The sequence below is a fragment of the Strigops habroptila genome, chromosome 1 (assembly GCF_004027225.2).
Source record: "Strigops habroptila isolate Jane chromosome 1, bStrHab1.2.pri, whole genome shotgun sequence".
In the NCBI taxonomy this organism is placed as follows: domain Eukaryota; kingdom Metazoa; phylum Chordata; class Aves; order Psittaciformes; family Psittacidae; genus Strigops; species Strigops habroptila.
This window is the reverse complement of record NC_044277.2, coordinates 97,972,141-97,996,470: the sequence shown is the minus strand read 5'-3', so window position 1 is coordinate 97,996,470 and position 24,330 is coordinate 97,972,141. Positions and strand designations below refer to the sequence as shown.

At 54.4% G+C, this 24,330-nt stretch overlaps 3 protein-coding genes across 6 annotated transcripts in view; 2 read left to right on the top strand and 1 right to left on the bottom strand.

Moving 5' to 3' along the window:
- Positions 1 to 403: 403 nt before the first annotated feature.
- LOC115607075 (D-threo-3-hydroxyaspartate dehydratase-like) lies at positions 404 to 5,051 on the top strand. The gene is made up of 8 exons (XM_030483855.1): positions 404 to 537; positions 1,022 to 1,177; positions 2,000 to 2,280; positions 2,932 to 3,118; positions 4,060 to 4,181; positions 4,270 to 4,459; positions 4,529 to 4,634; positions 4,700 to 5,051. Exons 1-8 carry the CDS (start codon positions 518 to 520, stop codon positions 4,787 to 4,789), a joined length of 1,152 nt encoding a protein of 383 aa, XP_030339715.1. The 5' UTR covers positions 404 to 517; the 3' UTR covers positions 4,790 to 5,051.
- Positions 5,052 to 5,251: 200 nt separating this feature from the next.
- On the top strand, positions 5,252 to 8,523 carry LOC115611169 (death domain-containing membrane protein NRADD-like). The gene is made up of 6 exons (XM_030493647.1): positions 5,252 to 5,559; positions 6,308 to 6,437; positions 6,509 to 6,619; positions 6,802 to 6,952; positions 7,036 to 7,181; positions 7,997 to 8,523. Exons 1-6 carry the CDS (start codon positions 5,266 to 5,268, stop codon positions 8,299 to 8,301), a joined length of 1,137 nt encoding a protein of 378 aa, XP_030349507.1. The 5' UTR covers positions 5,252 to 5,265; the 3' UTR covers positions 8,302 to 8,523.
- A 1,020-nt stretch (positions 8,524 to 9,543) lies between these two features.
- Positions 9,544 to 24,330, bottom strand: part of SETD2 (SET domain containing 2, histone lysine methyltransferase) — a 66,260-nt gene continuing 51,473 nt past the window's right edge. For all 4 annotated transcript variants that reach the window (XM_030493624.1, XM_030493633.1, XM_030493605.1 and 1 more), the window contains 7 exons: positions 20,031 to 20,709; positions 18,886 to 19,020; positions 18,148 to 18,287; positions 17,375 to 17,486; positions 11,568 to 11,648; positions 11,316 to 11,417; positions 9,544 to 10,225 (listed from right to left, as the gene is read on the bottom strand). In XM_030493624.1, the coding sequence (XP_030349484.1) occupies positions 10,064 to 10,225; positions 11,316 to 11,417; positions 11,568 to 11,648; positions 17,375 to 17,486; positions 18,148 to 18,287; positions 18,886 to 19,020; positions 20,031 to 20,709 (1,411 nt within the window). In that variant the 3' untranslated portion in view covers positions 9,544 to 10,063. The remainder of the gene's footprint in view (positions 10,226 to 11,315; positions 11,418 to 11,567; positions 11,649 to 17,374; positions 17,487 to 18,147; positions 18,288 to 18,885; positions 19,021 to 20,030; positions 20,710 to 24,330) is intronic.

Genomic DNA, 24,330 nt, shown 5'->3' with positions numbered 1-24,330 from the left:
CATGTCGTGAGCATGGGGGGTGTCTCAGCAGCCCCGTGCACCCCCATGTCACAGAACTGGGGCAGCCAAGCTCTCAGCAGCCACTTACCCACATGTCATGAGCACATGCAGCCTCAGCCACCCTGTGCCTACATGCCATGAACGTGCCAGGTCTCAGCAGCCATGCACCCACATGTCACAAGCACCGGTGCGGGGGGGTGTCTCAGCAGCCCTGTGCATACATAGCCACCCTTCCTCGACCCCACACACACACACACAGAGGCTCTGTAGCCAGTGACTGTCCCCATGGAGCTGGCAGCCTGTCCCTGTACTGTCCCAGGGAGAGTGAGTGTCCCCGGCTGCGGAGCCCGTGTCCTCCCCTGCTCCGCCACCCCCGGGGGGGCCCCACGGCCGGCAGCGACCTCTGTCCCCGGCCAAGGCTGGCTGCGGTGCCCATGGCATCACGTGGAGCGGGCACGAGCGGGGCCACCAAGCCACTAGAGCCGAGCAGGGAGCAGACGCAGCGCCAGACGGAGGGATGGACGGACGGACAGACAGGTGAGCAGGGGGAGGGATGGGTGCTCAAGGTGTCAGCCAGTCCTTCACCCTGGATAGTCTATGCTGGGTGCTCCAGTTGCCGGTGGGGACACCGAGGGCCCAGTGCTGTCCCCATGTCCTGGCCCAAGTGGCCCAGCCTCACGTGTCCCAGGTAGCCCAGTTCCCAGTGGCCCAATCCCAGGCATCCCTGTGCCTGGTGTCCCTGTCGCCAGTGTCCCTATCCCAGGTGATCCAGGTGGCCCACTCCCAGGTTTCCCATTCCCATAGGTCCCAATCCCACATGTCCCTGTTCCCAGTGTCCCTATCCCAGTGATCCAGTGCCTATGTAGGATGATCCTAGGGTGAATACAGGGTTTTTAATGCGGGGATGTACGTTAGGTACAGGTCTGGGGGGTGGTGGGTGCATGGCTGGTTTTGGGGCGGGTACAGGTTTGGGTGCAGGGCAGGCTCCCTCTTTCCCCCACTCCATGCCCCCTCCCCGCAGCACCAGCACGTGGCTGGGAGCCCCCCTGCAGCAGTTGCCCACCCCGGCGCTGACCTTGGACCGGGCGACGATGCAGAGCAACGCCGAGCGCATGCGGGAGCGCTGCCAGGCCCTGGGCCTCCGCCTGCGCCCCCATGTCAAGACCCACAAGACCCTGTGAGTGTGTCCCCAGTATCCGCCCCAGCACCCTCCCAACATCCCCCCCCTTCCCCAGCAGCCCCCCAGCATGTCCCCAGTATACCCAGCATTCCCCCCACCTTCTCCACCACCGTTTCCCCACCCTCCCCCCAAAAAATCCCCCTCCAGCATCCCCCAGTATTCCCCCTATCTTTCCCACCAGCATCTTTCCAGCAACTTCCCATCCTGTCCCCAAAAATGCTCCTGCAGCATCCACCAACATCCCCCCGGTATTTCCCCAGCTTCCTCCCAGTATTCTCCCCACCTTCCCCACCTGCATCTCCTGATAATCCTCCCAAAAATCCCCCACCAGCATCCCCCAACTTCGCTCCAGCGTTCCTCCCACCTCCCCAACCAGCATCTCCACATTGTCCTCCCCCAAATCCCCCCTCAGCATCCCCAAAACACTCCCCCTAGCACTTTCCTAGCATCTTCCCCATCATCCCTCCAGCATCCCCCATCTTCCCTCCCAGTATTCCCCAAGAATCCTCCTCATCATCCCCCCATCCTTCTGTCCAGCATCCCCCAAGATTTCCCACCCAACATCCCCCCTACTATTCCCCCAGCATCTCTCCAGCATCTTCCCCATCATCCCTCCAGCACCCTCCCGATATCCCACCTAGCATCACCCATCTTCACCCCCAGCATTCCCCATCCTTCCCCCAGCATCCCTTCACTTTTCCCCCCAGTATCTCCCCCAGTACCCCCCCCCAAGCACCCCAGCAGCATCCCCCATCTTCTCCCCACCTTACCACCCCGTACCCCCTTAAATCCCTCCCTCACCCCCCCCACCTCCCCCAGCGAGGGTGCTGAGCTGGCGACGGGCGGCACTCGCCGCGGCATTGTGGTATCCACCTTGGCCGAGGCCCAGTTCTTCGCGGCGGGGGGCTTCGACGACATCCTCTACGCTTACCCGCTGCCGGGGGGGCGGCTGGAGGAATGTGCTGCCCTGGCCCAGCGCCTCGAGGCCTTCCAGGTCCTCCTTGACAGCCCCCAGGCCTTGGCCCTGCTGCGCCAGCACCCGCTGCCCCCTGGCAAGCGCTGGCTCGTCTGGCTCAAGCTCGACTGTGGGAACAGCCGGGGTAGGTGGCACCCCCGTGTACCCCGACAATAACCCCCCAGTCCCGCCCGTGTCTGGGGTGCTGCAGGGTGAGGCCATGCAGAGATCTCTTCTCCAAGGGTGTTTTCACCCACCCACGAGCCCCCAGGATGATCAATGGGGCGGGAAGCTCCATGTGCCCCCCAGCCCCACCAACTGAATCAATCAGGATGGCGCATTTAAGACACTCTTCCCCCAAAATAGTCAGTATTCAAGGATGTGCTGTGGGGCAGAGGTGGCCCCAAGCCCCATGATGGGACATTAGGAAGCTCTTCCCTGTGAGGGTGGTGAGGCCCTGGCACAGGTTGCCCAGAGAAGCTGTGGCTGCCCTATCCCTGGCAGTGTCCAAGGCCAGGTTGGACGGGGCTTGGAGCAACCTGCTCTGGTGGAAGGTGTCCCTGCCCGTGGCAGGGGGTTGGAACTGGATGAGCTTTAAGGTCTTTTCCAACCCAATTCCACACTTCTATTTTTCTAGTATTTAAGTCCCCCTGCCCACACCCCATTTTCACCCACACCCAGGATGCTCCATTGGTGGTGATGCCCCATATTCCCCCCCAAGCCCTACCATCCCACCCAACAAGGGTCCCCTTCCAAGCCCCCCATCCCAGCACCCACACTGAGACCCTCCTTGCAGCCGGCGTGCGCCCCACAGACCCCAGTGCCATGGCCCTGGCCCGGGCCATCGCCGAGGAAGCACTGGAGGAGGTGATGCTGGTCGGGGTCTATGCTCACTGCGGGAACACGTACGGCTGCCGCGATGTCCAGGCTGTCCAAGCCATCGCCCGGGCCACCACCAGCGCCGTGCTCGACTTCGTCACCGCGTGAGTGGCCAAACCCAGGGACTGGCAGAGTTAAGGGGATGTTTTTGGGGGGGGGATGTCTCCATCCACACCACGGGGTGTCTCCAAGCCCATAAAGCCCTGGTGGCTGGTTGTAAATGCAAATCACCCCCATAAAAGGGGCCCTACAAAGCCCCCCCGGGGAGCTGTAGGAGGATGTTGGTGGTTCCAGTCACCTTTGATATGGCTTTGGTGGTGGGTTGTGACCTGTGTTATTGTCCCCCTCCTCCTTGTTGTCCTTTTGTCCCTGCGGGGTTTTGCATCCTTGAGGGAATTGCTGCCGGATGGTTCCTGCTGAGGAGGGGGGATGAGGTCAATGGGGTCCCCTGGGACCCCCATCACCTCCTGCACAGGAATGTGCTCCCTTGGGGACCCATCCAGGGGGTCCCCAATCCCACCTCAGCCACTTGTCTCACCATTTTGCGATGGGGAAACTGAGGCACGCAGGGAAACCTGCTGCCCCCAATCCCTCCCCAACCCTAAATCTGTTCTGGCATAGCTGGGTGTCCCACTCCCACATACATCTTGGGCTGGCCCCAAGCACATCTGGCGGGTGCTGTAGCACATCTAGAGGGGTCTAGAAACATCGTGAAGGGGTCCCAGGCACATTAGGGCAGGTGCTCTAGCATATCAGGGAGGGATGGGTGACCTGCCTCGAGTGGGGCTCTCTGGCACATCTGTCTGGCTCCCCCGTACATCTTGGGGTCTTCCTGGCACACAGGGAGGTCTGCTCTGCCACATCTGGATGGCTCCCTTGAATGTTTGGGGGGGTCCCTGGCACATCTGGGGCTCCCTGAGGCATCACCACCCCTGGTCCTGCTCCTGTGGCCCCCAGGGGTGATGGACCCACCTCTGCTCCCACTCCCATAGCGCCTGGGGGTGCTGCTCCCCCCGGGCGCTCAGCAGGTCCCATGTGCCCGCAGGCTGCGGCAGGCAGGGGTGCCGTGTCCCCAGGCCAGCATCGGCTCCACACCATCCTGCAGCCACCCGGTGCCAGAGATGGCCCAGCTCACCGAGGTCCACCCAGGCAACTACCTCCTCTACGGTGGGTCAGGACCGCCCTCCCCAGCCCTGGTGTGACCCCCCCGCGGTGGGGTGCACCCCAGCCTGATCCGGGCAACGTCTTCTCCCAGACCTCCAGCAGACACTGCTGGGCTCCTGTCACCCAGAGGAGGTGGCCATCCGCGTCCTCACCAGGGTCATCGGTCACTACCCGCACCGCAACCAGCTGCTGCTGGACTGCGGATGGGCCGCCCTCAGCCACCATGGCCGTGACCAGTTGCCTGCGGGCTGTGCCGCCATCGAGGGGCACCCCGAGCTGCGGTGAGCACCATGGGGGGGACACGGGAGGGCGAAAGACACGGGTGGGGATGTGACAGCGTGTCCCCACAGACTGGTGGGGCTGACGCAGGAGCACGGGCAGGTGGAAGCCGTCGATGGACAGCTGGATTTTGGGCGCTACCCGTTGGGCAGCACCCTGGCTCTCATCCCCTTCCATGTGAGTATCCATCCCACCATGCCCTGCCATGCCCTGCCATGGCTCACCATTCCCACCCACCGCAGGCCTGCGCCACTGCCGCCATGCACCCTGTCTACTACGTCCACGCCGAGGGGAAGGTGGTGGAGCTCTGGCACCCCGTCCGTGGCTGGTAGGGAGGAGAGTGGGGGGCTGAACCCACACCGTGACCCTGCACCCGGGCCAAGACCCTGCACCAAGACCCTGCACCCATGTCAAGACTGTGCACCCACACCAGCATCCTGCACCCATGCCAGGGTCCTGCTGCACCCGCACCGAGATCCTGCACCCACACTGAGGTCCTGCATCCACGTGGGTGCTGCACCTATACCAAGCCCCTGCACCCACCCAGGGTGCTGCACCCCCAATAACGCGTCAATAAAGCTGCTTCTCCCACTTCCAGACGCTTTTGCCCGGGGCGAGGAGGGAGCGGGCATCGAGGAGGGGACACTCAGCGTAACGGGCGGAAAGCGGCCCGCTCCGGCTCGGTTTGGGGCCGGTGTTCCGCCGGGCTGACCGCGGCGGGACCCGAACCGGCGGCGAGCCCGAACCCAGCCGACCCGAGAGGGGCGGAGCCCAGGACGGAGCCCCCCCGCCCCTCGGCTCGCAGCCAATGGCGGAGCGCCCCGCCCGGCACGGCTCGGGAGGGGGGAGCCGCGCCCAGCCCCGCCGAGGCGGACCGGAGCGAGCCGAGCGGAGCCGAGCGAAGCCGGACCGGACCGAGCGGAGCCGAACCGAGGCGGAGCGGAGGAAAGCGAGCAGAGCCGGAGCGGAGCGGAGCGGTTCGGAGCAGACCGGCTCGGCTCGGAGCGAGGGGTCCCGGGGCCGGGCCCGGGTCTCCGCGATGCGGCGGGGCCGTGCGGTGCTGCCGGCGCTGGGGCCGCTGCTGCTGCTGCTACTCTGCCCGGTGCGGGCGGGACCGGGCGGGGATGGGAGCGGGACCGGAGCGGTGCGGGACGGGACGGGGCTCCCCGGTACCGCCCCGGGACCCGCCGCTGCCCCGGGAGCCACAACTTTCGTTGTGTTTCTTTTTGGTTTGTTTTATTGTATTTTTGTTTATTTGGGTTTAGTTTATTTCCTTTCTTTTTATTTTACTTTATTTTAATTTAATTAATTTCTTTTTATTTTATTTACTTCTATTTTATTTTATTTCACTTTATTTCATTCTAGTTTACCTTATTTAATTTTAATTTTATTTTGTTTTATTTCATCCCTTTTCTCTTTATTTCCCTTTATTTCGTTTTATTTCGTTTTCTTGCTATTTCACCTCAACCTATTTCATTTCATGCTGCTTTTTATTTTTTACGTGACTATTTACTTCTATTTTTTATTATTATTTTCACTTGACTTTCCAAATCTATTTATTTCCGTTTATTCTTTCTTTCTTTCTTTCTTTCTTTATTTTTTAACTTATTCCTCAGTTCTTCACCCCAATCTCGTCTATTTCATACCCCCCCTTCCCAGGCAGTGGTGCACGTGACACCCCCCCCCCAGCACCCCATTACCCCCCTTCCCGAGTGGGACCACAGGGTGCCCCAAGACCCCAGCCCGGGCTGGGGAGCACAGCGGAGGGTTGGGGGGGCTCTTGGGGGGGTCCTGGTGCATCCCCCCGGGGCAGGACGGGGGGATACTGATGCCGCCCCCTCCCCATGTAGGTTCCGGGTCACGGCGAGGAGTGCGGGAGGCGGACGGCGGCGGGGGGGTGCTGCACCCCCTGCCCCCCCGGGTTCGGTGTCACGGAGCCCTGCGGCCACGCTGACACCCGCTGCCAGCCCTGCACACACAGTGAGTACCCCGCACCCCCCCCGGCACCCAAACCCACCCCAGCACCCACCCGCACCCTTTCTCCCCTCCAGACCGGACCTTCTCTGCGGTGAGCAGCGCAGAGGAGCCCTGCCTGCCCTGCACCCCCTGCCCGCTGCTGCCCGCAAGGCCCTGCACCCCTGCCCGCGACACCCTCTGCACCCGTGAGTGGCACCCGGGGACACCCCCTGTCCTCTGTGTGTGTGTCCCAGGATGGGGTGGCCGTGCTTCAGTTTCCCCGCACCCCCCTGTGGGTGCTGGTTCCTCTGCAAGGGGAAACTGAGGCAGCGGTTGGGCAAGGAGAGCTCTCCTGACCTTTTGGGGGGTCACCATCCCAACCCCACAGATGAGAAGCTGGTGACGGGAGGCCCCTCGCCTGCCACCCCTGAGCTTGTGTTACCACCACCCGAGGCCAGCGGCGAGGACATCATCCCCGTGTACTGCTCCCTCCTGGCCGCCGTGGTGGTGGGACTCCTGGCCTATGTGGCCTTCAAGTGGTAGGTCTGGCGGGAACATGGGACAAAGATGGGGGGAGCGGGACCCCGGCACCCCGGGTGACTGATCCCCTGGCCACGGGCAGCTGGCGCACATGCAGGCAGAAGCAGCAGCTGGCCAAGGCGCGGGCAGGGGACGTGGGGACGTGCCCCGAGGGGGAGAAGCTGCACAGTGACAGCGGGGTCTTCCTTGACACCCACAGCCTGCAGGAGCCCCACCAGCCTGCCAAGGGTGAGCACCCACCACCCGCAGCGCGTTTGTCCCCCAGTGTCATCGGGATGGGGTTGGGGAGCACCTGTGTTCATGGGTTGATGGGGGTCAGGGTGCATCTGTCCCCGGGGAGGATGGGGTTGGGGTGCTCTTGGGAGTACCCAGATGGGTTTAGGCACTATCTTGTCCCAGGGAGCATCCATATGGTTTTGGCGTGCCACCATGGCCTGTGGAGCACCCATATAGGGTTGGGGTGCACCTAAACCCCAGGGAGCACCCATGTGGGGTTGGGAAGCATTCCACCTTGGGGTTCACCCGGGTGGGATGGGGAGCACTCATGCCCCAAGGAGCACCCAGGTGGGGTTGGGGTACGCCCGCTCTCCAGGGAGCATCCTGATGGGGTGAGGGTACACGTTTGCACCAGGGAGCGTCAAGGAGCAGCCATGCCCTGGGGAGGACCGAGATGGGGTTGAGTAGCACTCAGATGGGGTCAGGGAGCATCCAAATGGGGTTGGGGAGCATCCATGTTTTGGGAAACACCCAGATGGGGTTGTGTAGCACCCATGCTATGGGGAGCAGCCAAATGGGGTCAAGAATGCACCCAAATGGGATTGGGAAGCACCCATACCCTGGGGAGCACCCAAATGGGGTTGGAGAGCAGTGAAATGGGAACTGAGGAGCACCCATACCCCAGATAGCACGCAAATGGGGTTGGGGAGCACCCACACCCCGGTACATCTCTCTCCCGGGAGCTGGCGGCACTTCCAGCACAGAAAGGCCACCACATGCTGGGCAGGGATTTGAGGTGCCAGCTCTGCCCCCTCGCTCCCCTTCAGCCCCCTACCCCGAGGGGCACCCGTTCAGCGCGGTGCCGCCGCAGCGCCAGGAGGAGCTGGAGCGGCTGCTGGAGAGCGGGGGTCCCGGCGGGGACTGGCGCAGCCTGGCCGCACGCCTGGGCTTCAGCCCCGACGCCATCGGCACCTTCGGCCGGGGCCAGGCACCCACCCGCACCCTGCTCAGCGCCTGGGCCAGCGCCGAGGGGGCCACGCTGGAGACCCTCTGCCAGGCCCTGGCTGCCATCGGCCGGCACGACGCGGCGCAGCGCTTGGTGGCACCTGGGGACGCCACCTCTGCTGTGTGACCGGGGACACCGGGACACCAACAACTTCTCCTGCCAGAGCTCTTTGGGGTTTTTTTATACGTGGGTTTTGTACTTTTGTAGGGGTGTCGGGGGGTGGGATGGGGATGGGGACGTGATTTGGTGGCCCCAAGATGGTGGCGGTGGGTGGCAGTGGAGGGTGGGAGATGGGGAACATGGTTGGTCCCTGCATGGGCGCATTAAATGTGTCACTTGTGTGCCACCAGGATGGGTCTCCTCGGTGTCCTTGTGTCCCCACAAGCTTGTGTCCACAGGATGTGTCCCCTCAGCTGTCTGTGTGCCCAGTGGTGTCCATTTGTTCCCACAAGCATGTCACTGGGATGGGTCCTCAAGCATCTGGGTGTCCCCGGGTGTCCTGTCCCCAGGATGTGTGTCCTCAGTTGTCCATGTGTCCTCACAAGTGTATCTCCATGGGGTATGTCCCCTCACATGTCCGTGTGTGTCCCCACGTGTGTAACTAGGATGTGTGTCCTCAAGCATTCATGTGTCCCTGGGCTGTGTGTCCCTGGTGTCTGTGTGCCGCCAGGATGTGTCCCGTCAGGTGTCTGTGTGTCCCCCACAAGCGTCTGTCCCCAGGATATGTCCCCTCAAGCATCTGTATGTCCCTGAGCTGTGTGTCCCCACGTGTCCGTGTGTGCCATAAGCACTTGTCCCCAGGATGTGTCCCCTCAGGTGTCTTTGTATCCACACAAGCGTGTGCCACCAGGATGTGTCCTCCAGCATCCATGTGTCCCCAAGCTCTGGGTCTTCGGGCATCCATGTGTGCCCCTAGGTGTCCATGTGTCCCCCCACGTGCGTCCCACACCTGTCCCCATAAGGACAGCAGGGAGGTGGGTAGCATTGGGGGGACAGGGCAAGACCCCCGAAGACCTCAGGGCGGGTGGCACTGGGGGACACTGCATGACAGAGAAGAGCCATTTCCACCCCAAAACACACACAGGCACCCTTGCCCTGAGCTGGCTCACCCCAAAACCCCATCCTGTTCCTCTCACAGGGACTTATGGGGATGCTAATGGTGACAGGGGGGGTCTAAGAGTGAGGGGGACAGACCATCCATCTCCCCACTGGCGGCACTGCCAGATCCGCCCCCCCGGCCATGCCAAACCTCTTTTGGGTCCGGGGCCGGTGTTGATTTTTTGTCATTTTTTCTTTTTATTTAATTTTTTTTCCTTTTTTTTTTTTCCTTTTTTTTTTTTTTACATAAAAAGTTCCGTAAAAATTGGATAAAGTAAAATGATTTAAGCAGTAAAATCAATCTTATCAACATAGCACGAGGCCTGCCAGAAACCCGGGGGCAGCCCCGCTCCGCACTATTTACAATGAGAAGAGATTAAACCTCGCGGAACCAAAAGGAAAACCGAGGAACCAACCAAGAAACGAAATAAAAAGCCAAAGTAAGAAACCCCCAAACTATCCTTACAAAGTGTTCCCGTGGGATCGGCAAGTCTTGGGCTAGAAGCAGGAGAAAAAAAAGGGAAAACAAAGGAAAAATTATCCATATATTCACATATAGGTTAAAATATAATACAGAGGTTGGTGTGTGCCCGATGGCAGCGCTGGGGTGAGGGAGCCGGCTCGGACCCGGCAGCACGAACTGCTCCCGCCACAGGGAACCGAGTTTATTTCCTTTCTTTGAAGAAAAACAAAGAGAAATAAAACGAGTGAATTCACAGGTTGGTGGTTTGACATGGTGAATCCTGGCGGAGTTGGGTTATCCCGGGGTTCGGTGCGCCCGAGGCGGAGGTTACTCCAGGTCCGTGTCCTCTTTGGGTTTGTAGATGGCCCCGAATTTCTGCATGTATTTCTTGATGTACTCCTTCGTCTTGTGTTTCACGTTCTCGTTGCACTCCAGGTCCTCCGGGTTCTTGCAGTATTTCAGCTCCTTGTTCATGACTCCGTGAGTCAGCTGCAGGGGAGAGGACGGGCAGGGAATACCCACCGTTATTCCTGATAATCCATGTCTTGGGGACTCCCTAAACTATTTTGTTACTATTCCCTAGATTCTGCTCTTATTCCCCAATTATTCCCCTAATATTTGCTATTATTCCCTAAATATTTCCTATTATTGCCCAAATGTTCCCCACATACTTCCTGTTATTCCCCATACATCAGGTATTAGTCCCCAAATATTTGCTATTATACCCCAAATATTCCCCAAATATTTATTATTCCCCAAACTATTTTGCCATTATTCTCAAACATTCTCCCAATCTACTATTATTGCCTAACTATTCCTCAAATATTGGCTATTAGTCCCCAACTATTCCCCAAGCTATTTTGCTACTATTTCTCAAATATTTGCTATTTTCCCAAGTATTCCCCAATATTCCCCAAATATTAGCTATTATTGCAAATATCTGCTATTTTCCCCCAAATATTCCCTAAATATTTCCTATTATTCCCCAAATACTTTCTATTTTCCCCCAAATAGTCCCAATATTCCCCACATATCCCCCAATATTGCCTAAATACTTCCTATTGTTCCCCTAATACTTGCTATTTTTTCCCAAATATTCCCTGAATATTCCCTAAATATTACCCAAATATATCCTATTATTCCCAAAATATTCCGTAAATATTACCCAAATATATCCTATTATTCCAAATATTCCCTTAACATTTACTACTATTCCACAAATATTTGCTATTTTCCCCCCAAATATTCCAATATTGCCTAAATACTACCCAAATATTTACTATTTTCACCAAATACTCCAATATTGCCCAACGATTTCCTATTATTCCCCAAATATTCACCTAATATTTATTATTCCCAAATATTTGCTATTTCCCCCCAAATATTCCCCAAACTGTTTTGTTATTATTCCCCAAATATTTCCTATTTCCCCTCCCAATACTCCCTATTATTCCCCCAAGACCAGCTGATTCGCCCCAACACTATTTTCCTTCCCTTATCCTCCAAGAGGAGTGGCAGAAGGGCTGACACCACCGCCCCAGGGAGGAAGGGGCCACCCCATGTGTCCCCATGCGCCCACCTTGCGCGCCAGATGTTTGAAGTCCTCGGTGGTGGTGATGCGCCCCACCTTGCAGTCGGGTTTGCGGTACGGGTTCAGGCACTGCACGATGAACTGCGACATCTGCGCGAGAGGAGACCAGGATGTGGCCCTGCCCGTGCTCACCAGCCCCAGGGCGTCGCGGCCCCGGGGACCCAGTGACCCCCTGGACAGTGACGACCCCCCCAGGAGGTGACAGACACCCCCCACCCCGCAGGCAGTGGGGACACTCACTTCTTTCCTGAACACCTCCTTGCTCTTCTTGGCCAGCTCGCTCGACGTGTCTGCTTCCGCCGTCTTGGGCTTCTTGGAAGACTAGAATAGAGAGAAGGAAGAAGAGGATGTCTGATGCTGCCCCGCGCGAGCCAGGATCACCCATCCCTGTCCCCACCTTGGGCACAGTAATCCTCCTGCCCAGCCCTGCCCCACAGCCAGGCAGGCAGTGCATGCTTCCCCGCTTCCTCCTGGTGAGCTTCCCAATTCATTTCTGGTGAACTTCCCACCCAATGCCAACACACATTGGTCCTGGTCCTGTTATGCTTCCCAGCTGCACTCTCTTCAGCCCAATCCAGGCACCCTTCCAAGCCTGGTCCCGGTGAGCTTCCCAGCCCAGTCCTGGCAGTCCCGGTGAGCTTCCCAGCCCAGTGCTAGCATGCTCTCCACCCCAGTCCTAACACGCTTCCCAACCCAGTCCCAGTGAGCTTCCCAGCCCAATGCTTGCATGCTCTCCAGCCCAATCCAGGCATGCTTCCCAGCCTGGTCCTGGGGAGCTTCCCAGCCCATTCCCAACACCCTTCCCAGCCTGGTCCCAGTGCGCTTCCCAGCCCAATGCCAGCTTGCTTCCCACCCTGCTCCAGGCACGCTTCCCAGCCTGCTGCTGGTGAGCTTCTCAGCCGAGCCCCAGTGTGCTCCCCTGCCCAGTCCTGACATGCTTTCCAGCCCAGTGCCAGTGCGCTTCCCAGCCTGATGCTGGCATGCTCCTCACCTCAATCCAGGCATGGTTCCCAGCCCGTTCCCCCTGAGCTTCCCAGCCCAAAGCTGGTGTGCTCCCCACCCTGATCCTAGCATGTTTCCTAGCCCAGTACTGGTGTGCTCCAGCCCAATAACAGCGCACTTCCCAGCCTGATCCTGGGACACTCTCCAACCTGGTGCCAGTGCATTTCCCAACCTGATCCCAGAGTGCTCCCCAGCATGGTCCCCGTGCATTCCAGCCAGACTGCTGGGCTGGGAGCACAACCTCCTGGAGCCACAGGGGCCACTCCTCGCCCTTGTTTTCTTTGGGAAAAAAGCTGGAAAAAGGGGGTGAGCTGCTCTTGGGCAGCAGGGCTGGTTTGAGGGGCAGGGGCAGCCCTACACTGTGGGGAATTATCATTACCTGGAGGTGAGGGGAGGCGGAAGCAGAGGTTGCCCCCTCCCCATTTATTTCCAGATTACCAGCACAACAATGATTTGCAGGGACAGATCCAGTCCAGCTGGACACCCAGGTGAGGGGAACACTGTCCCAACCCCGCTCTGGGGACTGCTGGAGCAACATTTATTCAGCCCACTAATCAAAGCCATCAGCTCTGGCAGAACCATCCCCACTGGAAAGGCCTGCCCGGCGTGCCGGCACGCCACTGGAACCTTGTGCCGAAAGCACTGCGAGGGCTGGGACCCTGCCAGCGAGGATTTACAGTAGATTATAAAATCATGGAATGGTCTGGGTTGGAAGGGACCTTCAGAGGTCTCTAGTCCAGCCCGCCTGCAATGAGCAGGGATATATCTTCAACCGGATCAGTTGACTAGAGCCACATCCAGTCTGGCTTTTAATGTCTTCAGGGATGGTGCATCTACCACCTCTCCTTAGATGATCGCAGAAAGATAAAGGTGAATTTTACAGGAATTTCCGACTGTTCCCCTAAGTACTAATCCCACAGAGCACAAGCGCTGGCTGATTTAATTTGCTGCTTGCATTAATGGAGTAGGAATTACACCGGCTGCATCCCAGTGAGCATTCACGGATGCCCAGCCCTGTGGGCTTTGCCTTTGAGCCCTGAGACCTCCTCAGCTTCTAAGGAAGTGAAACGCAGGCTCTCTCCTCTGGCACTGTTTTCTGGGAGAGGTTTGTGTATGGCAGGTTATCATGACTTGGATTTTAAAGATGGAGACAGGAAAAGGGCTTGTTAAAGGCTTGAAAAGCTGGGGGAGATTTGCTCTTTGAAGGTGGCTTGGTATTTCTTTTAACTAAAACACACCAATTTTTTAAAGTATTTAACACTGAAAAAAGCAGGAACCAGCTATCCCATCCCTTTCAAGCCCCAAAGGCATGCACGGCTGAGGCTGGAGGGCAGAGCTGCAAAGTCCCGTGAGCAAACCATTGCAGGGTTTAAATCAGCCCTTGACAGGGAGGTTTTACTGCCGAGGGCTGTCCTGAGCGAGCACTGGTGTGTCTCTGGGCTGGCTGCACATCAAAGCTCTTCACTCCCTGCCCCGGGGCTCGGGTAGCAACATCAAAAGGCCAGTGATGGGGAGCAGATGGCTCCCTGCTGGCTGCCGGCATGGCACCGGCACCAGCACGGTGGCGGCGTCATCAAGCCCTGCCACCTTCCATCGCCAAGACCTTCACCATCGCCGAGCCCTCTCCATCACCAAGCCCTTCTCCGTCTCCCCAGCATCTCCAGCACACCCCAATTTCTCTTAATTCCCCTGAGCCAGCACAAAGAGGAGTGATTTTCTACGCGGGGATCAGTTTGGTAACAATGGGATTGAGTTTATCAAAGGGCTTTAGCCTGCATGGACATGACCACAGTGCTTCCCCCATAGCCCCTCCAAAGCATTCCCCTAATCCAGGGCCATGCTGCCAGCCAGGAAAACTGTAACACAGGGAAAGACCCCAAAAATTGTGGTATTCATATTGATCAGCCTTGCTGGGTATGAAAGCTGGGGATGGAGATGCCAGCAAAAAAGTTGTTAGGGAGAAACCAACCTGGGATGCTGCAAAACCAACATTGGTGGGAGAAACCCTGAGAAAAAACACCAATGGTGGGAGAAGAGCAAGAAATCAATAGGCAGAGAGACACAAACACATCCGTGCAACAAATCCGGGCTTTTTCTATCTTTTTTTCCAGCCTTGTGTCATTGCCAACCTGCCTGAGTGCTCCACTGGCCCCCCCTCTCGTGAAACCCCTTTTCCAAGGGAGAAAACAGGGTTTAAAACATGCTTTAAAGGGAAATAGTGAGCGTGGCTTTGTGTGCCTCTTGCACCTTTCCATCAAAATCCCTACACCAGCATCCGAGCCCCAGGCAAGCTCAGCCGCCACTGACACCAGCCGTGGCGATGCCGGGGCTTGGAGGGTATCAAGAAGGGAGCAGATGATGCTCAGAAGAGGGTTGAACATGCTCTGGAGGAAATAAAATACCCCAGGCACCGCCACCGCAAGGATTTTGCCGGTGCCATGCGGCCGGGGGACACCAGGAATAGCAGCAGCAGCTGCTAGATGGCCGGAGTCGTGATGCCGGTGGGTTTAATCCCTCATGGAAAAGGTGCGGGGTGCGGAGGAGAGTGTAAAAAAATCCTGCGAATGTGGTTGCAATTTCAGGGTGGAAGCATCGTTACGGAGGCGGCAGTGAGTGAGCTATGACCACAGGGGAATCCAATGTTATTTCCATGAGTGGGAAAAACCCAACCTTCAGGCCATCCTGGCCGAGAAGAAACAAGATTTAAAGCTCTACAGCGAGTAAGAACCACATCACATAAGGTCAGCCAAAGCTGCGTGGTCGGTCTTAATCTAGGAACGAGGTATTGATGGCTTCAGAGAAGTTTTGCACCGGAAAAAAGGGATCTGGGGGTTTGAGTGAGCAGCAAAAAACTCCTGGCAGAAGCAGCCAGGTCACGTCCGCCCCAAGGCAAAGCCCTTTGAGCATGGCCCCACTCCTCAGCACCTTTTTTACCCCAAAAGTTTTGAATCTGGCATGTAAACGCCTGCCTGCATTTATAGAAGCATCTTTCCTTGCTCCCTCTGCAGCTACAGGCACTGCCGAGATCCTCAGAAGTCTATAGGAAAAAGACGCCCAAGCTGCAAAGCCGCAGCACAACTCTATTTTCTCACTCAGAAGAGCCTAATCTTCTTCTCAGCACCCTGAGGAAGTTTCCCCAATACCTCCAGGCTGGTCCACACCACTACACGTACAGCTAGAGCAGCAAATCCTTCCGCGGGGGTGCAATTTACAGCTGTTAAGAAAACCTCACCTTAAAGCCTAAAATGAAGGTCTCTGATTAACAGGATCTCATGTCTCGCTTTGCCTCCTGACATCCTTCAACAGCAATTTGCAATCCGAACCCAGAAGCAACAAGTGCAGATAAACTGGGATCAACTCAAGGCGAGCACAGAGCAAACCCTTCCCACAGAAACAAAACGTGCTGCAGAAAACAGGCTAATGAAGAATATTTGTTGTTCTTTCAGCCTGAGTCATCTGGGGTGTTCATAAAGCTGCACAAGCTCAGGTTTTAATGCTCTTCCTGAGCACGATGAAAGGACGTATTACCAGAGCAGTGCGGTGCAAGGTTTCTGCACACTACTAAGCCCAAAGCTCACCCAAGGGATTCATCAAGCCCCAGCACTCCCAGGACACTCACACATTTATGGATCCTCCTGGTGCCATGACTGTTAGCTCCTTTTCCTGCTGAGGATCCCAGAACCACAGGGAATGCTGGTGGGGTATGTGTGATGCTGACCCAAGGACAAAAATAATCTAAAAAGGTTTTCTGCAATCCTCTGCAGAAGTAAAGGCTGCTCAGTCGAGCGGCATGTGCCAGGTCTCAGTTCATTTTCTAATTAACTGGTTTACAGCGAGATAAGTATTTATAAATAATGTAGTTTCAGTGAACTCGCCAGGAATTAAGCACTGAGGTGTTATGGGGCTTGGGTTAACCCTCAGGATCCTGGCAGCACATGATGGCAGCACAGTGGGATGTCCCTGGACACTGTAGGATGGACAACGTCTTCAGTACCTACAGCAAAATCAGTCCTGGGTATGTGGGTATCAGCTGAGCATCGACAGAATTGCTCCCCAAGAGTTGTAACCCAACAAACTTTTCTTTCCACAGCCCTTCTCTCTTCTTTTTAGGGCATCAGAAAGGTATATAGGGTGATGTATCTACAGGGGCTCAGCAACCACTGCTCGGATTATGCCCTCCTGCTTTGCCAGAGCTGGAAACGCTCGCCAATTGCAGATGTGTCCTCCAAGGAGGCTCAGTCAAGTCCCCTCCTGACAAGCATTGTGGCTGCAGAGGGATCCAAGTGAAAATCAAGCCCCATTTGGAGAGCAGATCCATCCTCAAAGGTGGTATCTTTGACAGCAGGAGCGATGGAGATGCTGCAGCATTCACCAGGAAAGCAGAAAGGCAGCTGGTGGTGGAAGCCGCACAGAACTCCTAGGTCTTCTGCTGCTGCACCCTTAGTTGTTCCTATTTCAATGTTATCCACTCTCACAACCCCTTTTTTGGCCAGTTTAAGGTCATCTCTGCAAAGGAGGTTGCAGTGATGCTTGGCATCCAGGGCAGAACATCAGCTGCGCCCCAGGGAAGTCCTGTGTTCACCCAAGCCACTGTTGGCACAGCCCAAGAAGTGAGCAAAGGAGCACTAGGGTCTTTACCAACCAGCACCCAGAAGGACGAGGAGGTGAGGGCATCACAAAAATTCGCTTCTCGACTATCTATCACCAGGGCAAAACCTGGCAGCAACAAGAGGAAGCTGCTCTTCAGCAGCTACCAGGCACCACTGCCTATTTCATCATGTATTTCAGAGTGGCAAGAAAAGAAAAACTTAACTCCATTAATCCTCTACCATTATTTTAAAGCACAAAGAAACAGTGGTCCTATGGTCAGTAAAGCCTCTACAGCTCATCTTGGGTCACCTCTGTCCCTCTGTCATCCCCTAAGCCCATACCAACCTCAGCAAAAGCCCTCACGTTTGCTGCTCCTGCTCCACAGGACAGGATTGTCCCCATGGTCTGCCAAAGAGATCTAACACTGAGTTTCTCCTTCCTGACCCTGCACTTACCTTCATGGGGTTTTCGTCGTAAGTTGGGGTCCCAAGGTCCATTTCGGCTTCATGTTCAAGGCTGGCATCATCCCCTGGGCTGTCCCAGGTAGGAGGGTCCCACTGGGTTTGCCTGGAGGAAGACAGACAGACAGACAGACCACTGTCACCCTCTTAAAAGTAACTGGTACCTGCTTATTGATTGTCCCATCAACTGGGACATCCATCAGTCATCAAAACTCTTCGACATGGGTGGAACGCATGCCCCCATCTTGCTATTAATGATGTGTTGAGTAGGCTTCTGAGTCGGAGAAGGCTAAAGCCAAGCAAGAAGAACTTCAGAAGGGAATCTGCACTATTTTCTATTACTGGTGACACTTAATGTGGAATCAAGGGAAGTTCATCACAGGCGGGAAATAAAGAAGGTCGGCAATTCTAGCGTGGAAAGATGTGAGACATCACAGCAGAGACCCTGGGGAATATTTTCCTGCAGAGCAAGGGTAAGCCCTTGGCACCTAAAGCCAAATGTTCAGCCACAGGTATCTCATCATGGAAAGGACACAGACCAAGGATCAGAAGAAAGGCCACAGGAAAAGAGCAGGAGTTTGAAAGGATGGATGGGTGGATGCCAGGAAGCTCAGGCATACACCAGAAGAGGCTAAACACAAGACAAGAGCTCTCCTTGGCTCACTGCACACAAGCAGCACCATTTCTGCAGAAATATCTCAAACTCTAGCCCTGAAGCAACCATCACGCGCACCTTGTTATCATGCTCACCTCATTGTCATGCTTACCTTGTTACCACATGGTAGTAGTAGATCTTGCCCTCTGGATCTCGGGCTGTTTTCCAGTTGGGTGGGAGGACAATCGTTTTGGGTTTTGGAGGGGACGGTGGAGGCAAGTCCAGGAGGTTATTGGTCACCACAAGCTCTGGCTAAAAATAGCACAAAAGGGGTGAAGAGAAAGACGTGAGTGGTCGTGAGAGGGGCCAGAGCAGCCCTGACAGCTCTCTCCCCCACAACAAAGACTTTGTTGAAGGTAAACCTTAAGAACGACACTAGTGTTGGCCCAAGTACCAAGGACAGTATCTCTTCCTAGTTCTTCATCAAATACCACAAGTACCCATTTGATCACATCCTTAGCTTGTAATAACAGCCACTTTGCTACCCATGTTCTTAAATTCTCTGTGGTGGATGCCAAAACCACCAGTTCTGATGGAGGTGTTTCAGCACCAAAAGCAGGTCACAGAGCTTCCACATGTCCACATGCCCATACACAGCCTTCTCCTGATGTGCTGGCAGAAAGCCTGAACACAAGAAGATCTGGGCTCAAAGCCCCCAGAAATGTGTCTGATGCACACACTCAGCCTGGAGAGCAGCATCCCAAAGAGTACCAGCATGCTGCCTCATGGGAAACTCCTCCAGCTGGTACCACCACTGCCTTCACAGCATCCAGAAGCCATGGAGAATCATGCAAACCCAAAGCAGATGCAGAAGAATGTTCCCCATCCCTTCTGATCCACCAAGCCCTACCTGCTGGATGGGCTGAGGCTGCCCAGCTGCGACGATGGTCGTTACTGCTGTGGGTGGCTGTACTATGACTCCCTGCGGATGAGCCGTGTAAATCTGTTGGCCTTGGATGTACTGGAGACCTGGCTGGGCGTAACTCTGAAAGGAACATGGAGAATCATCAATCAGCGTGCTTTACCAAAAAAACACCCATTTTTGGAGGACACAGTACAGTTTCCTTTACTGGAAATCAAAGAGTGAAAGCAAGAAATGGATAATAGTCCTCAAGGACTACTGGAAGATAATGTCCAAGCCAAACCAAGGATCCCAGAGTTGTACAATTGCCTTCATCTTGATTTTAGGAAGAATTAGGCATTGTCAAGACACTGAACACCAATATCGTTGTTAGTGAAGAAAAAGCAGAAGGACAAAGTGTGGCCATTTGGAGCTCCAGGCTGAGCCTGATGGAAGAGGACATGTAACTCAGAAAAATAGATAAAAAAGGTTGATCTGTTGGGTATTTGGTTTAAGTCATACAGGAGCTGGCAGTTATAGACCCCACTTCCAAAAGCCAAAAGAAGGTGAGCTCACACCTCCATGTTCTACTGCTTAGTCAGTGACAGTGGAAGCTCTTACCCAGAAATATCCGTTTCACCAGAACCAACAATCAAAAAAACCAAAAAACAAACCAACGTAACTTTCATAAACGGGTTAAAAAATATCTCAACAAGCCATAAACTCCTGCTTGACTCCAACAACTATGAGATATAATGGATGCCCCATCCCTGGCAGTGTTCAAGGCCAGGTTGGACGGGGCTTGGAGCAACCTGCTCTAGTGGAAGGTGTCCCTGCCTGTGGCAGGGGGTTGGAACTAGATAAGCTTTAAGGTCCATTCCAACACAAACCATTCTATGATTCCATGGTTTTATGAATCTATAGTGTTTGTACCCAGAAAATACCAACCTACATGTGCTTTTCTCATGCTCTTGGATGGGAAGTTACGTGAGAAGTGCTACTGCAGCTTAATATTAGAGCAAAGTAGGGTGCTCTAATATTAAGAGTACTAGCACAGACTGAGCAAATAAAGTGTTTTTCCCAGCTGCAGGATGGCACCCTTCATTTTGCAGATGTTTCATGCCATGCTATGCCTTGCCTGAAATGGAAATTACCTGTACAATCGGTGGGGTCGTCTGCGAACAGTAGGGGGATGTCACACCGTAAACAGTCTGACAAGTCTGTCCTTGGTAATATATGGCTGGTTGGGACTGGGCTGGCGAGTACTGCTGTTGTACAGCTACAGTCTGCTGGCTGGAATCCCAGACCCCGTAGCTCTGGCTCTGCACCGGACCTGACGTGGCCACAGGCAGGACGGCCACATTGGGTTCTTGATGCACCACGGTATCACTTTGTGCTACATACTGCGGAGTTGTCACCTCCATCGTTGTTGCTACATGTTGGACTACTGGTACCGGCTGAGGAGTAGTGAGGGTTGGTTCCACCGTGTGCCCAACCAAAGTCTGTGGGTGCTCATATGCCGCTGGTGAGCACATGGAATCCATGGTGGGTGTGGGCAGCAGCACCTTGCCAGCATTGGGGTTGCTGGGGTCTACATAGGCTTGCATGGGGTAGCCAGGTGGGTAGCCAATAAAGCTGTGGTGGGGCGTGCTGTAGCCCATGGAGTCGTAGGGCAGGGGGGACGTCATGCCCAGGTTTTGCAGTTGCTGTTGCTGTTTCTGGGCTTCCCGCTGGGCAACCTCCTGCTCAAACAGCTTCCTGCGCTCCTCCGTGGACAGCTTGTTGCGATCCTTAAGCCGGACTTTCTTCTTCGAAGATGCTGGTGTGTCATACCTGGGAGAGACAGAAAAGGTTTTGTGACACCTCAGAAAACTGCAGGTCCAGGGCTCCAGCAGCAAAAGGGCCACCACCAACAGTGGCAGACCTGGGGGAGACCAAATGCTCAACAGAAGCAACAATTGCTAGAACATTCATTTGTTTTCAGCTGCTTGACCAACCATACATAGCAACTCATCAAGCAAGGAGCCAGGGCAGAGGATGAGCTAAGTGGTTGCACTGGATTTACCAGCTTTAGATGAGTGCTAAAGCTAATGGAGATGCAAAAATGCAGCAGAAGTTGTCTGGAGGACTTGCCAGGCAGCACCAAGATACCCAGAGAGGAGAGGCAACATCTCCAGGGCCAACAGGTAACCCGAGGAGAGGGTGGAATAAGCAGGATGCCTCCCAAAAAGGCTGTGTCCATGCGGGAGACTCTCTGCCACAGTTTTCCAACGCAGAACCGACAAAGAAGGGTTTTGAAAGAGGCTCTCCAAACAGAAGGTGCAGCTTACACCACAACACCTTCACCCCCACAGACCAGGGCAGCACCCCATCTTTCTTGTCTAAGGACCACATTGGAGCTGCAGACACAGGCATGTTTGTGAAGTACAAGGGAATTACAAACAACACGTTTCTGTTTAGAGTTATGCTATTTACTAGACCACAGATTCAGCTTAAATATAATGAAAGTGTGGACTTTTTAAAATTCTTTTTTACAAATAAGAATTTTCACCCCGAGATGCAGAGCGGCTGGAGGGATTTTTCCAAGGAGTTAAAGAAGAAAATAAAAGCCTAAGGACTTTGATCAGACCTCAACCAAGGAAAATTTCAGATCAAAGGTGGGTATTTTGAGAAGTTACGAGTGTGGTAAAACAGGGATTACAAGCAAAAATGCTTTGCTGCCCTAATATAATGGATTCTACAAAGCATCTAGCAGATTCTCTATATAGTCACTCAACGTTCATGCATTCCATTTACATATCAAAAGCACATTGCTACCAACAGATACACTTAGGATGTTTCCTCGCATTCCCAGAGTAGCTGCAAGGATCTGTTAATGTGAACCTTATTGACGTGAAGGGTTCGATTTCAATAATTAAAGTCTTTCCTGGCACTGCCTGGAGAGTTTACACGAGAAGCAGCCGGCGTGAAGGGATGGGTAGAAGAAAACTGAGGGCTTAGAATCGTAGAATGGTTTGGGTTGGTTTGGAGTCAAGCAAGCCAGCGACACTCTTGTATTTACTCTCCTTCTCTCTTCCCCTATTATTTTGTTTTATTAAACCCTTCATGGAACAAATACAAAGGGGGACAGTCAAGCAGGGAGAAGGATACCAGCACCCCAGGCCTTCTCTCTGTGAGCATCGCTCACCGACAAGGACATGGCCCCAGGAGGGAAGAGCCAGAGCAGGCAACTCCTTGCCCACCAAAGAGCTTGTTCTGTTTAAAGTAACACAAAAAAAAAATACTATTTATTCCATCCTTCTTCATATCTCTCGACACACCGCTGTTACTCAGCTCCATTTACACCCCCAGCCCTCCGTGATGTTTCCATCCTCCAAATGGCTAATTACAGCAGTATAGATTTACATCCCTTTTTTTTTTTTAATCCACATGTTTTAAACTTTCCCAGCACAGCTCAATACAAGGACAAAAGTTTCCTCGTCTGGCTGGCTCACCAGCAATTGTTCCCTAATTACTAAGTGGCTTTAGATCCTGTTTAAGAGGGACAACAGAAAACTGACTTCTTTAAAGGAAATTTCTTGGTATTCTTACCGCCTTTAACATGATCTGAAGTCTCCCTGAAATGCAAGACATGAAATATTTTCCTTCTCTTAATTAAGAAGCGACTTTTGAGGGAGGAAAATGGATATCTGGTAACAAGCAGCTGCTGATTCATGCATTGCCTTGGGCCAGCCCTGCCACAACTGTCACCTCTATCGTTCCTCTGGCCTCAGGAGGGCTTGTCTGTGCCCAGCTGCATGCTCCTGGGGCACTAGGGAGCCAGCACAGGCTCAGGTGGCTGTCAGGGTCACTGAACTGATCTGATTCCCACTTAAAATCTGGGAGAACAGCTGATAATTAAAAATATTTTCTCTTACTGCTTGTTCCTTGAACTGGACACCTCACCAAGACAAAAGATGTCTGTATTTCAGTTATCTAGCCCTTACTCTTCTAAACACCCATCCCACCAGACCTGGCTAGCAGAAGTATTTAATGTAGAAGGGCGCAACTCACGCTAGCACAACACAAATGGATACTTCTATTTTCTACTTTATCTTCAGCATCTGTGTGCACTGCAATTTAAAATATTTTATACTTTCAATGGAGTTTATAGACTTCGTGCCTTGCTTCCCTAGACAACTGTGCTTAAAAAGCCTTTTTTTAATAAGATGTAAGTTAATTTGAAGTCCCCACATTCTCTTGTATCCATCACTTGCAGGGTATGTGGGAATCCATGGGGCAACAGAGCGCCCACAAAAAAGAAACACAAAGTAAAAATCACAAAATTTTAGAATGGTTTGGGCCAGAAGTGAACCAACATCCAGTTCCAACCCCCTGCCGCGGGCAGGGACACCTTCCACTAGAGCAGGTTGCTCCAAGCCCCGTCCAACCTGGCCTTGAACACTGCCAGGGATGGGGCAGCCACAGCTTCTCTGGGCAACCTGTGCCAGGGCCTCACCACCCTCACAGGGAAGAACTTCTTCCTAATAGCTCATCTGAATCTCCCCTCTGGCTGTTTAGTGCCTCTGTCCTATCCTTAAGGCCCTTGTCAAAAGCCCCTCTCCAGCTTTCTTGCTGGCCCCTTTAGGCACTGGAAGCTGCTCTAAGCTGTCCCCAGAGCCTTCTCCAGGCTGAACAAGCCCAGCTCTCTCAGCCTGTCTCCATAGGAGAGGTGCTGATGCCTCAGAGCATCTTTGTGGGCTCCTCCGGACTTGCTGCAACAGCTCCATGGCCTTCTTGTGTTGGGGCCCCAGAGCTGGTGCAGGACTGCGGGGAGGGTCTCACCAGAGCAGAGTAGAGGGGGAGGATCCCCTCCCTTGACCTGCTGGTCACTCCAAGTTCTTTAAAACTTAAGAGATGCCTTCCCAGCCAGTGCAGCGTGATGCCGCCATCCCCAGGGGAAGGCAGGAGACACGGAAATGGCTTAGCGAGGTTATACCTGGATCGCTTCCCTTGCACTCACTGGTTTTGGGAGATATTCATTTGGTCAAGGAAGTTGTTTCGGTTTAGAAATCCTGTTTGACTCGTGCATTGATAGCTTTTCTACAGGCACAGGCTTGTTCTAAGTCAAGTCTAAAATAATCCCCAAACACACTCTGGAGAGGGGATGTAGACGGGAATCAGTTTTGAGGGACTCAGAAGACCTCTTTGCATTAGGAGGGCTACAACCCTCATTCCTGTGTGAGAGCTGGGTATAGCTCCTGTTATCATCCATCTAATTCCCAGAACATACCTGAAGACAAAGGTTATCCAAAAGGAGAGGCCACCTAACAGCAAGGAGCCACTCAGCTCTGGCCAGGGAATGCATCTCACCATGCACACAGGATTCCTCCAGGAGAAAATTCCCTTTTCCATCCTGGGTGTTTCCAGACATCACCAGGACCATTCTTCCCAGAGTCCTGACCCAGGACTACC

Coding starts and splice junctions, on each gene's coding strand:
- LOC115607075 (XM_030483855.1), top strand. CDS start 518: ATGGACGGACGGACAGACAG. Junction 1,178..1,999: donor GTCAAGACCCACAAGACCCT/GTGAGTGTGTCC, acceptor CACCTCCCCCAG/CGAGGGTGCTGAGCTGGCGA. Junction 4,635..4,699: donor TGGCTCTCATCCCCTTCCAT/GTGAGTATCCAT, acceptor CACCCACCGCAG/GCCTGCGCCACTGCCGCCAT.
- LOC115611169 (XM_030493647.1), top strand. CDS start 5,266: ATGGCGGAGCGCCCCGCCCGGCACGGCTCGGGAGGGGGGAGCCGCGCC. Junction 5,560..6,307: donor TGCTGCTGCTACTCTGCCCG/GTGCGGGCGGGA, acceptor CTCCCCATGTAG/GTTCCGGGTCACGGCGAGGA. Junction 7,182..7,996: donor GCCCCACCAGCCTGCCAAGG/GTGAGCACCCAC, acceptor GCTCCCCTTCAG/CCCCCTACCCCGAGGGGCAC.